The sequence below is a fragment of the Arachis duranensis genome, chromosome 5, assembly GCF_000817695.3.
Source record: "Arachis duranensis cultivar V14167 chromosome 5, aradu.V14167.gnm2.J7QH, whole genome shotgun sequence".
In the NCBI taxonomy this organism is placed as follows: Eukaryota; Viridiplantae; Streptophyta; class Magnoliopsida; order Fabales; family Fabaceae; genus Arachis; species Arachis duranensis.
The window spans coordinates 91,708,022-91,721,689 of record NC_029776.3 but is presented as its reverse complement, the minus strand read 5'-3'; the positions used below and the strand labels follow the sequence as shown (position 1 = coordinate 91,721,689).

Sequence of the window (13,668 nt, the reverse complement as noted above, 5' to 3'; positions counted from 1 at the left end):
GAAAATTGAATGTAACTATAACAACATTTGAAGTAATTAAAGCTAGAAAACGTAAGTGTCAGGCATTACTATACAAACCATCTCAAATATGAGTTGAAGATAACCGAGCATTCGCAAACAGACACCAAATAAGACACAAGTAGAATGTTATTTACCGTGTTTGGGCTAGACTGTATACACCTATTACTTAATATATAACATAAATTTATAAGATTAATATAAGGGGATATGTAACATTATCTCTCTAAATGAAAAATTGTAGGTATTTGAACATGATTACCTTTCTTGATATAGAATGGATCGATGCCAAATAAAGCATCAATTTGAGAATTGTCAATATGCAAGATATTTGAAGTTGCGGCAAATTCACCCCATCCATAACTTTCCATTCTTGAAAGCTTCGAATGTAACAAATTGCCTTCATCAACCTGCAACAAAAATCCAATCATCATTTACAACTACTGAATCAGAATAATAATGATCCGAGACAATAGTAATATTGAGCAAAGCCTTGTCCCAAATATATCATAGTGCTGTAACATGTAGAATAATAACCCACGACATGAAAATAAAAGTTTTTATCTATCATGCCCCGCAACATGGAATCATTACGATCCATCAAAAGAAATCCAATATTTTTATTTTAGCAGATATTGAAATAAATCCTACTACATCACATGCAGAGGAAGAAGGAAAATTTCAGCATTTTTATTTTGGAATTTAAAAAGCTATTTTTTGAAAGAATCAATCAGCAGCATCTACAAACCGCACAGCAAACAGAAACAGATAAGCCACTAAGCAAGCAATCAATTGTGTAGAAGAATACATACATGACAGACAAGAAAGAACACCAATGACAATGGGTGAGCATCCTATCATTTAGGTGAAGACCAGTCTAACCAATCAAGAACTGGACATCAAAATGATTATGATTCAAGTGTCAAACCAAGCAAAATAAACCAAAGCACAGTTTGGACCAACCCAGTTCAAACACTTAAAATCTATAGATTAAAGCTCCTTATTTCGCACATTTCACTAACTCTTAGATGTATTTCATATCACTTCACGTAGATTATCCTTATAACATCACTGGATTTGACCAGTTTTGATATATGAACATGAAGAACGAGTTCTGCGAGTTCAATGTTTGGTTAGGTGTTTGACAACATAGGTTTAAAGTGTAAACCTTCAGTAATGAGAATATGCCGAAAATTAAACAGATGTTAACACCAGCTAGCATAAGGAAAAGTAGTATGTACCAACGTACATCTGACTACAATAAATTTAAAACTTCCACTGGGTATATTCTTCTAACTTGATCAGCCAAGTTACTAACAGCACTATTGCTTACTACAGACTTGCATCCTATATGTGCCTCACTGAGCGGAACGTAATTACATAAATATATCTTTAATATATCAAAACAAACAACCAATAACAAGATATTCCAAATGTTCTTTGATACTTTCACATTGAAGTTGCTCAAACAATGATAATTTAATGGGAACATCCTCCATGTTATATCACTTGATTATAGGAATTTAAGTTTTGACTTTCAATAAAGATTGATAAAATCACGTGACCAATTCCAATACTGATGTGCAAGGAAATGGACAAGAGGTAATCAGGTAGTGTATAGCAGATGAGCACGGAAACAGGGTAGATATAGTTTCAACAGAAAACGTAGAGGGAGGAACATACTCTCAGCTTTTGCAGAAGAAAATATAGACATCTCTCCCTTAGCTCTTTAGAATACCTTTCTGAAATTCCAGTGCCTGGCAAAAAATGAGCAACTGTTAATAGAGAGAAAGAAAGAGGACAATAAAGCGTCTCAATTCATAAAGGCATGAATGCATGTAATTTGTCATGTTACTGTATACATGACTTGTGGAACGAGTATGTTATATAGTCCACCCAATCTTGTTGATGCTTATTCTTGTAACGTTCGAAGCATTTCAGGCACATGCAAGCTAGTGAAAACTAGATATTTTATACAATCTTTAGTACCCGAGCTAGTTACAGTTAGATGCAGCTATTTGGATTTGTTGGTTAATAATAAAACCTTAACAGTCAACAACTTCCATCACCACCACACTAACCATAACTGTTGAAGAATTCTTTTGGGGGAAAAGAGATCATTTTAAAAAAATAAAGAAATAGAATGAGAGTAGAACTGACATCAAAATTGAAATTTAACTGATTCTAATATGGCAAATAAATAAACAGAAATTCAACATTCAGATGAACAGAATCAAAAGCAAAGAAGAAAAACCAACTTCTCAACAGTAAACGACTCAAATATATAACAGCATCCATGGATCAGCATTGCATTAAAACCAAAAGGAACTTCATTTATACAGATAAGAACATATTAGAAGATTAAAATGAGACCAAAATAAAAAAGAATAACCCCTCAAGCCTTGTCCTACTAGATGGAATTTCTAAAAGGATGAAAGTCAAACGACACCAGAGACATATTAAAAGAAAAGCAGCACCACAAAAATATTCAATATGGCAATAATATATTTGAATGAGAAATCAGAGAAAGATGAAGGCATAAAATAAGTGGCAAGCTATACCTAGACTTAATCCATCAAGCAAAACAAGAAAGATTCCATGAAGAAGTGCATATTCAGGACCTAAGGTTTCTTCCATTACATCCAAAAAGTCAACCCAAGAAATGAGATCTCTCACAGTAAGCCTTCTGCTAGGATGTATTTGGTTGAACCACTGAAAAGAAAAGTTATGTAATGAATACAAGCTAAATAACACTATGTATAGATCTGATCTGATGGAATTGATAGGAGAAAAAAAAAAAGGCATAAACACCATTAACAAAATTAACTGCATATATCAAGATAATATACCTCAAAAAAACTTATCATAGCATTAACAACTTCCAGGAGCCTTTCACGATAATCTTCCTTTATGTTTCCCGCATTTTTAAGCTTGGAAATTCTGTAAATAAATCAAATAAACCAAATATTAAATATCTGCATATCTAAATTTGTATCCTGTAACGGTAAAGGCTTAGAGAGGTACCTTCTCAGCGCAATGCCTTCAAGCTCATTTAGATCGCTAACAGGAGGAACCCATATCTCTGTGAAGCGATTGCGCAGAGCCGGAGATAGTTCCTTCTTTCCAACATCACCACCGGGGTTCATTGTAGCAAGAACAAAGAAATTTGAATGTGCAGTTACTTTCTCCATATTAGACCCTCCTTTTTCAGCTAAAGACTGCAGCAAAGAAACAAACACCCAGAAACCAAAGATAGTGAAAATCAAATCAAACAAATTATTGATGACAAGAACATATGCATATAAAAACATCTTCCACCAGCAACCAATGACATCGAAAATATGTAATTGTGTTTCTTGCTTGTATTGGGAATTTTTCTCTTCATGCTCAACAGCATTGTCTTTTAAAAGATCATTCCTAGAAGATATCCGGACTTAATGAGACCCCACTCATTATCATTATCACACATTTAAATACCTTTTCCATTTTTTTTCAGTCATTAGGGCGTAATTAAGGAGGTAATTTACCCCCCTTCAAAAAATTTCTGTTCGTTATTTCTTCAAAAACTGTTCTTTTGGCAGCCAAAAAGAGTTATCAACCCCTCAATTAGTCCTAAGAAGATATAAGGCTTAGCCTCTTCATTTCACAAAATACTTCCTGAGTGGGCAGCAAGCAGCAAGCAGCAAGCAGCAAGCAACATTTCTTTACATACAAGAAGAAACTCTATGAAGAGAAAAGAATATGCAAAAGAGGAAGAGACATCCTTAGCAAAAGAAAAACAAAAACATTCCATTACTTGACCACCATAGGAAACCATGAAAATAATCATAACTTGAATAGAATAGGACAACCCACATGTCATATAATTTCAGAAACATTAAAGGTGTGTTTGATTTGCATTTTAATTTTCAGTTCTGCTATCAGGTCTTTGCAAAGGAAAAAGAGAAAACAGTGAAAACAATAAAATCCTGTTTTCTGTTTTTCCCTCCTATTTTATCTTTTATCTTCACAAAATTCTAAAAATAAAAAATACTGAAAATGAAAAAAAAACGAAACACACCTAATTTTCTTTGCAGAGAACAGAAAAACAGTGATCAGCGATCCTATATAAAGAAAAAGGTGGTGCTACTTGATACATCATGAGTCTAAAAGGAAGCTAAAAACAGAATATCAGTATGAGTTAACTTACCAGCATCCTTTCTGGCTCCAACACACTATTCAATCTCTCAAGTACACTATCATCAGCCAAGGATATCTCATCAACAAGAAAGAGATCACCCCCTCTCATTGCTTTTACAAGGGGACCATCCTGCCATTCAAATATGCTCTGCCACTTCTTGTGCAAGACATCGAGCTCAAACTTTAACTGCTCAAAAGCACAAAGATCTTCCCTGCTGACATCAGGAATCTGAATTTGACCTTCTTTATATTTCCTTATCATGCCATTAAGCAGATCAAGGGTTGAGGCAGCTTGCTCTATGTCAGAAGAAACTAACTATAGAAGAGAACAAGGAATCAGGATTTATGCTACAAATGACTTGGATTAAGAAAAATGGGTACAGAAAATAAAACTATTGCAGAAAACAATGTGAATACAGCAAAACTAGGTCTCAGGTCTCTTACTACATGATTAAAACAAAACTTTGAAATTTATCATCTGAGCCAAGTGGTTAACAATAACAGAAAAATAGCACTCACTGGCTCTTCAGGAAAGTATCTAAATCCCTCTAGCTTCTTCAGTTGTTCAACGATCTCTTTATAGTTAGAAATCAGTCTAGATCTCTCTCTTAGAGGACGGAACCCCTGGAAGACATCATTCTAGTTAGCACCGCAGCTAATAATAGTATTTGAGCTCAAGTGTCCTAAAAAACTAAATAAATTGAAGGGGGGAAAAAATGTACCCCAATGAAGTCAGATGTTTCTGTATGCTTATGACAGTTCAAAATATGTAACTTCAACTGCAAATAGGCACTTAGTAACTGACATACAGTAGTCTTCCCTCCACCCGTTTCACCAACAAGCAATACAGGTTCACGTAATTGAAAGCAGCGCTCCACAAGGAAGAACAACTTCTGCATGCTTTTGGTCAAGAATACACTGCACATGGAAAAAACCTCAGCAAGTAATGGTGAAGCTATGATTTAGGATCAGCGGGTAAAAGGAGCAATAAGCCCATAGAGCCATACCTATGAAGAATCTCCGAACATCCTTTCACAACATCCAAATTGGAATAATTGTTGCCTCCAGGAGGTATCTGATATAGAGTAACATTAGCAACACATTAATTATTAGCATTTTTGCGGGAGGGAGGGAGGGTGGGGGAGAGACATATTTCCAAAACTGTAATACTGTTATTATGGTTCAGATACTGATGCTGTGCTTTAATACACACAGCGAGCTAACCCTAAGGTGTAGAACAGACTTTCTACCATAACTTAATTAGGACAGCTGTCAGGTGGCACCGCAGTTTATATACTAATCTCTATTCTCCTTAGATATCTTACTAGCTTACTCTATTATTAATGCTATGCCATTTCAAGTCTATTAAGCAAGTTTGGCACACACAAGATGTTGACGGCAATCCTGAAAGAATAATTTTATTAAAGACCATATCTCTACACAGAAAAGCAGAAGTTAAAAATCATGCATAATTAATCCAATATAGCCAAACCTATGATACATTATCAAACAAACAAGAATAAGCATGATAACAGAAAGTGAAGCTAAACAATATAGCCAAACGGATGATTCTCCCACTTAAGAGATTCTCCAGAGGGTAGATATGGGAAATCTTATCACTACAAGATGCTACCAGGAATCCATGACCTCAAGGTAACAATACAGCAACCTTATCCTTGCACTAAGGCTCACCATCCTATCCCTTTGGTTTGTAACAACACAAATTACTTACCAAACAACAACAACAAAACCTTGTCCCACTCAACCAAGACAAAAATCGAATGGCTAAGTTCACAGTGCTGAATCCAGGAAACTATATAGGGTGACCTTTTATTCAGTATTTTTTATTTAAAGTACATGATGACTACATAAAGATACTGCAATTAGAAAGTATACATAGAAAAGGTAAATCAAATATAAACTTTTTATGTTTTCTATGTATTAAATGCATTGGAAAAATTGAAACTTCCCAGTTTTATCCTCTCAACCTATAACTTAGGGCACCTTTAGTTAAGTTTTATATTATGCGAAATCAGATGCAACACAAGTTAACAGCGCAGGAAAAATACCTGATCGTACAAATTATTTATGTTCAGTTTAACCCCTAGATGCTTTTCTAGAACTTCTCGAACAACAGACTTCTCATCCTCATCCCGTAGCCTTTCAGCCAAAAGATAATAACCATCTTTGGCCAAATCGTCAGTAGACACACAAAATTTCCTGTAACGATCAGCCCAACGGAACAAGTCCCGAGGAGTAACGAATCCATGACGAACAGCAAACTGTTTGTAGTCTTTTTTACTAGAACCCTGTGTCTGAAGCCCATGCATGACACCAACCATTTTTTTTGCACGACTATCAGGAATTTTGCACTTGTTTGCCACAATTGTACTCAGCTCATCATCAGGAATTTCACCAACATGAATCTCTACAAAACGATTACGAAATGCACGGGACAAAATTTTACGCCCATTATAAGATGGTGGATTTTGAGTGGCAAAAAGCATAAAGTCTGGATGTGCTTTAATTGTTACTTGCAGTTCAGGAACAAAAAGCTCTCTGTTATCATCAAGCAATCGGTTCAATGCCTCCAGCACATCAGATGGAGCCAGGTTAAGCTCATCCAATACAATCCAGTAACCATTTCTTACAGCTTTAACCAAAACACCTTCATTAAAAACAAGCTTTCCACTAGTGTCAGTTATATAAGAACCTAGATAATCTTGCAAATCAGTGTGTTCATGATTATTTATTCTTACAAACTCATGACCAGTTAATGCAGCAAGATACCGAACAAGGCTAGTTTTTCCACTAGATGTGGGACCCTGTAAGAGGACGGGATATCTCTTTATGAGAACAGCACGATCCAAATTCCGAAGATGCTCCTTGACACTCTTGGTTAAAATATAGTCACTTTCAGATTTGAAGGTTAAATAGGTGTCATCTGGAGGTATATGCCCTCCTAAAAGTAGAGAAGATATCTTTTGCCTCATTATTTCAGTACTGCGTACATCCAACAATGTGAGGAAAAACATACTAAAGCCATCGTATAATGCCTTTTGAAATCCAAATCTTCTCTCTGCTATCCTTGTATATTCTAGAGCACGATAAAGAGACCTTAAACTGAATTGAGGGCTCTGATCAGCACCATCCAGCAACCTCTCTTCAGAATCTTTCTTTGCTGATTTATAGAAACTTACAATTTTATTTACCAGCTTTTGACCCTTATTGCCAATAGAGATGTACTGACTAACAAATAGACTCAAATCATCATCATCCAAAACATCATCTACAAAATATTCTGTAAATCTACTTCTCAAAGACCTTGGCAAATCCCGCTTCCCAATATCTGTTGCTGGATTCATGCAAGCAAATATACGGAACTTTGGATGAAGATTTACATAATCAACATCACCTCGTTCAGCTAAACACAAAGCCCCATTTTCCCCTTCTAGAACACCAATAATTCTCTGCAAGGTCTCCGGAGGTGCCAAATTCAACTCATCAAGTAGAATCCATTCACCATTTCTAAGAGCAGTTACAAAAGTTCCTTCCACAAAAGAAAACATCATCCCTGAAGACGAATTACTTTCGCAGACTCTGTCAAGTTTTGTAGAAAATCTCTCCCAAGCTTGAATTTGTTCTTCATTTAGTTTTTTACGCTTTTCTGAAGGTGCAGTTATTCGAAGCTGAACTGACTTCGAAACGCTCCGAATTCCTTTGAGCAGCATTTCCCAATTCTTATCAATTAAAAAAACCTCTAGACGACTAAGCAAGTCCTTATTGCTCTGCATAAAAGCAACCAATTAAAACCATTGACAAAAGGAATAGATAAAACATATTAAGGGGAGAAAAAAGTATTACATACCTTTTTAGAGAATGTCCTGGAAAATAAATCCACAAACTCATTATACAGAGGGAAATATACAAACTGTGCATCAACAGGCTTAAAACCCCCAAGCAAGTCCGCAACATCACTTTGCTGACTCATGTTCTGGAGAGAAACCCCATCATGAGTAACTAAAAAGCACTTGAAATAAAATTTGAAACAATAGAAAGCAATATAGAAATAACTAACACACCAGAACAGTAAGCTTCTGACCAAGCCTTACAGCCAAATTCTGAACAAGTGTAGTCTTCCCTGTACCAGTTTCTCCAACTAGGAGTACAGGCTCATTATGCTTGACAGAGCACGCTATGCGCTCTAATACATGCAGCGAACTCCGGATCTCTACCAAAGGTCTTATATTCTCACGTAACTGCATAAGAACATTAAAACCATGTTAATGGAGTCATGAGATCTATGAATTAAAACTGTATCACCCATAAATTCCAAATTGAAAATTGACTATACTGACAGGTTTTTTAGTGTATTGGAGAGAAACTCGGCCTATGGTTAAATCTGTGACAGAATCCTGCATTTCAGAATCAGAAATAAGAAGATGAAGCGGAACAAGAACAACCTTATGGCATAGATAATGCACTAAATAACACCTGAATTATAGGTTTGTCATGGGGATACAAGGTCTCAGCTGCAGAAACTGGTACCCTCCACAACTTTGCTATTTCTTTCATTATAGACAACCGGTTTTTAACTGAGGTTGAATATGTCGCAAAAACATCAACAGCCTGACATACAAGACAATAGCCACACATCAAGTCATTCTACCGTTTGGATAAAAAGAGAAAGGGGAAGCAACAGACACCAAAACTCAAACCTCTCTATATACACAATAAAGTTGGTATTCCGATAAGCTACTTCCAAAGAAAAAACCTAAGCCTACAATCCTGTTGCACCATTTAAGGAGATCCCTGCCATGGAAAACCAAAAGCAACAAAAAGAACATGTTGAAACAAGCATGGGAAGAATTTGATTAATTTAAAAAAAAAACAAAACAAAAACAAAACAAAGAAAAGATATAACAAGCACATGAAGAATTTGATTACTACCTTAATGAGAATCTTTTGTCACCATCACCAGAAGCAGAAGTTCCAGCATGAAAGCCAGCAATTAACTGGGAAAAAGAGTTAACTCTTTCGAAGGTTTCTGTCAAAATTAAGCCATGTTTATGTTTCACATTGAGAAAATAAAGAATGAGTTTGTATTAACCATGTTAAAAGTTACTACTAACCAGTTACAGATGTTGAAAGTAATCAACATAAAATATGAAAATGTATTTAAACAATATAATATTACTACCTGTAATTTTGTCAACTTGGAGCTCCAAAGAGGGATATTTCAGTTTGACTATCTCTCGCAGATCTTCATTATCTGGTGGCCTAATCATCACTCTTCTCCAAAGCACACTAAGTTGACCTACAAGTACAGAAATTGAAGTTTCAAGCTCATACTTCCAGAAAGAAGAGAAAATAATTTCATCAAACAACAGAACTCAGCTTTCTACTAGGTTAGGTTGAATTCACATAACATAAATCATTAGGACTAACCAAAGAGCTTAAAATTGAGAGTTTATCCAGTAAAATGGAAATTATAGCAGAAATATGACTGCCAATGAGTGGCATGGCTACAGTTTTCTAGATTTATTTGGAAGACATTTAAGGGGAGGAGTGGAATGGCTTGGAAGGCCAACATTTCCTTAGCATGTCGCTCAGCCTTTTTTACTGACAAAAAAATTTAATTTATTTTGTGTGCTTTTTGTGGGGTGAGGGGTTACTTTAATTTCTCTTTCCTTCCATCATCAAGATTTCTAAACATCCAGATAAGGGAATAGCCTGCTTTACTTAACCCCAGTCCTGGTCTTTCATTTTCCAATTCATTATTAACCACTATACCACCATCATCATCATCATCATCATCAATAAAACTTGGGATGACTTTCGGCTTTGTCACCAATATTTAGGGGATATTTCAATTTCCAATCTTTATGTGAAATCTTTTACCCCAACCTTTTCAACATGATTTAATTTTGTCACTGCAAATATTCAAATCATAAGCAGACAAAACATAATGTTGGTGAAGATGCACTCACTATCTATTTGAAACAGATTATTGTTTTACCATTATGTTCTCATATTTTTGTAAAAAATGCTCTATGAATACTAGAAATCAGCCACCAAGTGTGTATATTTATAAGTGTTTCATATATTTTTCTAGCAAAATAATCAAAATTTTCACAATAATCAAAATTTTCACAATAATCAAAATTTTCACAACAGAACTTGATTATATTGTATATAAAATTTGATCATATATATGAATGCAAAACAATTCCATTCCATATTCCTATATGGGTGGCTAATTTCTTGTGTGCATTTAGTATCGTATCTTTCTAGGGTATGAGTGTTTCTCTTTAACTTAAACATTCTTAGAACTCAATTAATCTTTTCGGTTTTAAGACCTAAACACAAGCCTTTTCTTGAAGAATTGAATAAAACCAATCCAAAATGGGGTGTTTGGGCATCATTAACATCAGAATTTAACCTTAATTTTTCTTATTTTTGTTAATATGTTGGAGTTTATTCACCGAAAAGGCAAAAATAAAAAATTTTGAAAATGTTAGGTGGAAAAGAAAAGGTTAGGGGTAAAATTAAAATCATGCCTAAATATTCAGAACAAAAAACATATGTTACCCTACTGGAAACAAGGTTGACTAAATAGAAACTAACTAGGTTTTATCCAATATTGCTTATTGGGAGGATCCCTACTAAATCACAATTTACAAGCTATTATGGCCATTCCATCATCCCGGGATAGACATTTTTAACAAAGAGGTACAATTTTAGCCATCCAAATTCAATAACTATGTATGAGATATTTATTGTTTATTACATAAGATACTTTAAAAAGAATAAAGGAAAAACAAAAGGGTAGAGAGAAACCTGCATTGTCGAAATTTGAAACGGAAACAGTTGAAAACATTCGAAAACTTTCTGCCACCCTTATTACCTGCAAATATTTTATGCTTCAACAATTAATTACCACCACAGCAGAACACAGTGCAACAACAACAACAACAACAATCTCTTTACAAAAGATGATGCATATATGATCTTTTGGTAACCAGGGTATGTAGAAGATACTAAGGGATTTATCAGTCTGTTCTCATTATTTTCTTTTTTACTTCCAAAGAAAAGAGATACAAGAGTTCATTGCCAAATTGTGTCTTTAGGCAGCAGTTTAGTGTACTTGAACAACCTCTATTTGAAAAGAACATGAGAGCAGGATTATCAACATAAGTTTCCTTACTAAAAGAGGCAAAATTGAGGGGAAATTGTTGACATGTAGCAGACATACAACTTTAGAGAAGCAGAAAAAATGCACCAAAACTGAACTCTGTGAGCACTAATATACTTATAACACAACCAGCATATGAATCCAATAACTTCATTCAAGAAAAAGTTGCAATGTAGATAAATCACCTCTCCATGTCCTGTCATAAACGAAGCAGCCCCTTCCAATAAAGGCATTAAAATGGCTTGTACATCAGATGGTGCTCTGTCGATGTCCTCAAAAACAATCCAACGACCACTCTGCACAGCCTGTAATGTCGACGATCCACACAAATAGGACAAGAAACCCCCTCATGATACTTTCTAACATATATATCAAAACATCTGAATCGGCTTGTTGATTAATAACTATAAGATAGCAATAGTCAACATACCTGAGTTAGTGACCCAGGTTGCCATCTGAATTCCCCAGGCCTATCTGCGCATACATAACTTCCAACCAATGTTCTACCATCAATTTGATCATCCATCTGGATAGATAGAACTGCAAAAGAGAATAAGAGCATAAACAATTAATAATGTGAAAATGTATTATCATAGAATAAAATGAAGAATGATCAGAAAATAACAAAGATGCAAAAATATTTAAGGTAAAATATTTGAAAACTAGTAAACTAAGCAAGCACATATCAGGCTATTCCAGACAGGACATCAATTCAGCTTACTTCCAGATGTTCTAGTCTAATAAGTAAATCTGAGTGGTCATAGAAGTTTATTCTATGAATCGAGGATTGAAACCCAACATACTTGCACCATCAAGCTATAACATCTACGTAGAGCCAAACTTAGTTACCATAGTCCCAAAAAAAACATGCAATGATAATCTACATCAGAACCACATGGAACTGGGGATCTGAACCAAATTAAAAACAGAGGGACCAAACATACCTCTGTTTCCACTATCCTGAGCTAGCTTGGCAATAAAAGCAGATTTCCCAGAGCCAGAGGGGCCATATAAAAGAACAGGCCACTTCTGACTAACTGCCAATAGAATTCTTTCATAGCTTTTCTTCAACGATGAGGTCAATATGAATGTATTACTTCCTGATATGCCAGCCCTAAAATAACACAATTACAAATATGATTCAAAAGGTAAACTGTTTTCCAAATAAAATACAGGGGCACACATCAAGTACTCATCAACATCGAGAAGTAACAACAGATAAACCAAGGGAAAGCAAGAGAGGTGCAGTTTATGAAATTTCAAGCACAATTAAAAGCAGAATAAATGATATTCAACCTACAATGCAAAATCAAAATTATAAATGGCAGAATAAATGCAAGTGTTTGAATTTAGAGTAAAAATGAGCTAATACCCTTTAACCACACGTTGACTCTTAAAAGGTGGCGGCAACTCATGACACTTTGGTGAGCTAACAGACAGAGAGTTAAAGCCAAAAGATTGTGAACAGGACTCTCCATTAAAATCTGTGCTTTTGTTGGGAGAAACAGACACAGAATCTGGAACTGGCTCAATATACCAGCTAGCTTTCTCTAGTGATGTGTCCTGACAGAACTCTTCCCACCTGAATGTAACAAGTTGTATTATATAAGACATTCACAACTCTAAGCACAACAGGCAGCAAAACACTTACCGTAATAGGCACACAAATGCTTCCTCAGCTCCAATACTCAAGCTTTCTGTAGCTTTATAACCCAATTTGAGCAAAACTCCTAATATTTGTACTGCACACCATGCAAGGTCCGGTTTTTGAGTCTCTTTTTTAAGACTCAAAAAATAAGACCAGTCCCAACGCTTTGAGAAAAAATCAGGTTCCACTAGGAGGAGGCGGTATGATATTCGGTAAACACACAACGCATGGATCTCAACCTAGGAAAACAGAAAAAGGTCATTATTATGAACACAAAAGCTTAAAAAATAATATTATCATTAATATTAGGACATCGAACTAGGGGACTCATGCCAAGTCATTACTCATTACAAAAATGGGACGGTAGCACTGACCTTAACTTGTTTCCCTAAAAGTCTCTGAAATGGAGGAGGAGCAAAATCAAAATACCTTAATATGGAACTGTTTCAAATAGAATAACACCAATCAGAGAAAGTTAGAACCGTACAATGGCCACATATCTACAAGGCTTCAATTAGAAACCAAGACTATCAATTATAAATAGGGGCCACCTGTGTTGTAGACAAAGTAATGGATGATGAGATAATACTAGTATACTACAACTTAGAACACACCACTGTATGGATTC

General features: G+C 35.2%; 1 protein-coding gene across 1 annotated transcript in view; it reads right to left on the bottom strand.

The window, feature by feature from the left end:
* The window catches only part of LOC107490412 (midasin), a 41,469-nt gene that overhangs the window by 26,851 nt on the left and 950 nt on the right, over positions 1-13,668 (bottom strand). The window contains exons 3-26 of the mRNA XM_016111193.3: positions 13,415-13,481; positions 13,044-13,279; positions 12,765-12,974; positions 12,337-12,506; positions 11,823-11,932; positions 11,578-11,697; positions 11,038-11,104; positions 9,398-9,514; positions 9,148-9,244; positions 8,916-9,009; positions 8,692-8,826; positions 8,556-8,612; positions 8,280-8,456; positions 8,066-8,191; positions 6,267-7,985; positions 5,205-5,272; positions 4,920-5,115; positions 4,717-4,821; positions 4,208-4,513; positions 3,043-3,236; positions 2,868-2,958; positions 2,580-2,730; positions 1,702-1,775; positions 281-428 (exon numbers count right to left, since the gene is read on the bottom strand). Of these exons, the coding sequence (XP_015966679.1) occupies positions 281-428; positions 1,702-1,775; positions 2,580-2,730; positions 2,868-2,958; positions 3,043-3,236; positions 4,208-4,513; positions 4,717-4,821; positions 4,920-5,115; positions 5,205-5,272; positions 6,267-7,985; positions 8,066-8,191; positions 8,280-8,456; positions 8,556-8,612; positions 8,692-8,826; positions 8,916-9,009; positions 9,148-9,244; positions 9,398-9,514; positions 11,038-11,104; positions 11,578-11,697; positions 11,823-11,932; positions 12,337-12,506; positions 12,765-12,974; positions 13,044-13,279; positions 13,415-13,481 (4,835 nt within the window). The remainder of the gene's footprint in view (positions 1-280; positions 429-1,701; positions 1,776-2,579; positions 2,731-2,867; positions 2,959-3,042; positions 3,237-4,207; positions 4,514-4,716; positions 4,822-4,919; positions 5,116-5,204; positions 5,273-6,266; positions 7,986-8,065; positions 8,192-8,279; positions 8,457-8,555; positions 8,613-8,691; positions 8,827-8,915; positions 9,010-9,147; positions 9,245-9,397; positions 9,515-11,037; positions 11,105-11,577; positions 11,698-11,822; positions 11,933-12,336; positions 12,507-12,764; positions 12,975-13,043; positions 13,280-13,414; positions 13,482-13,668) is intronic.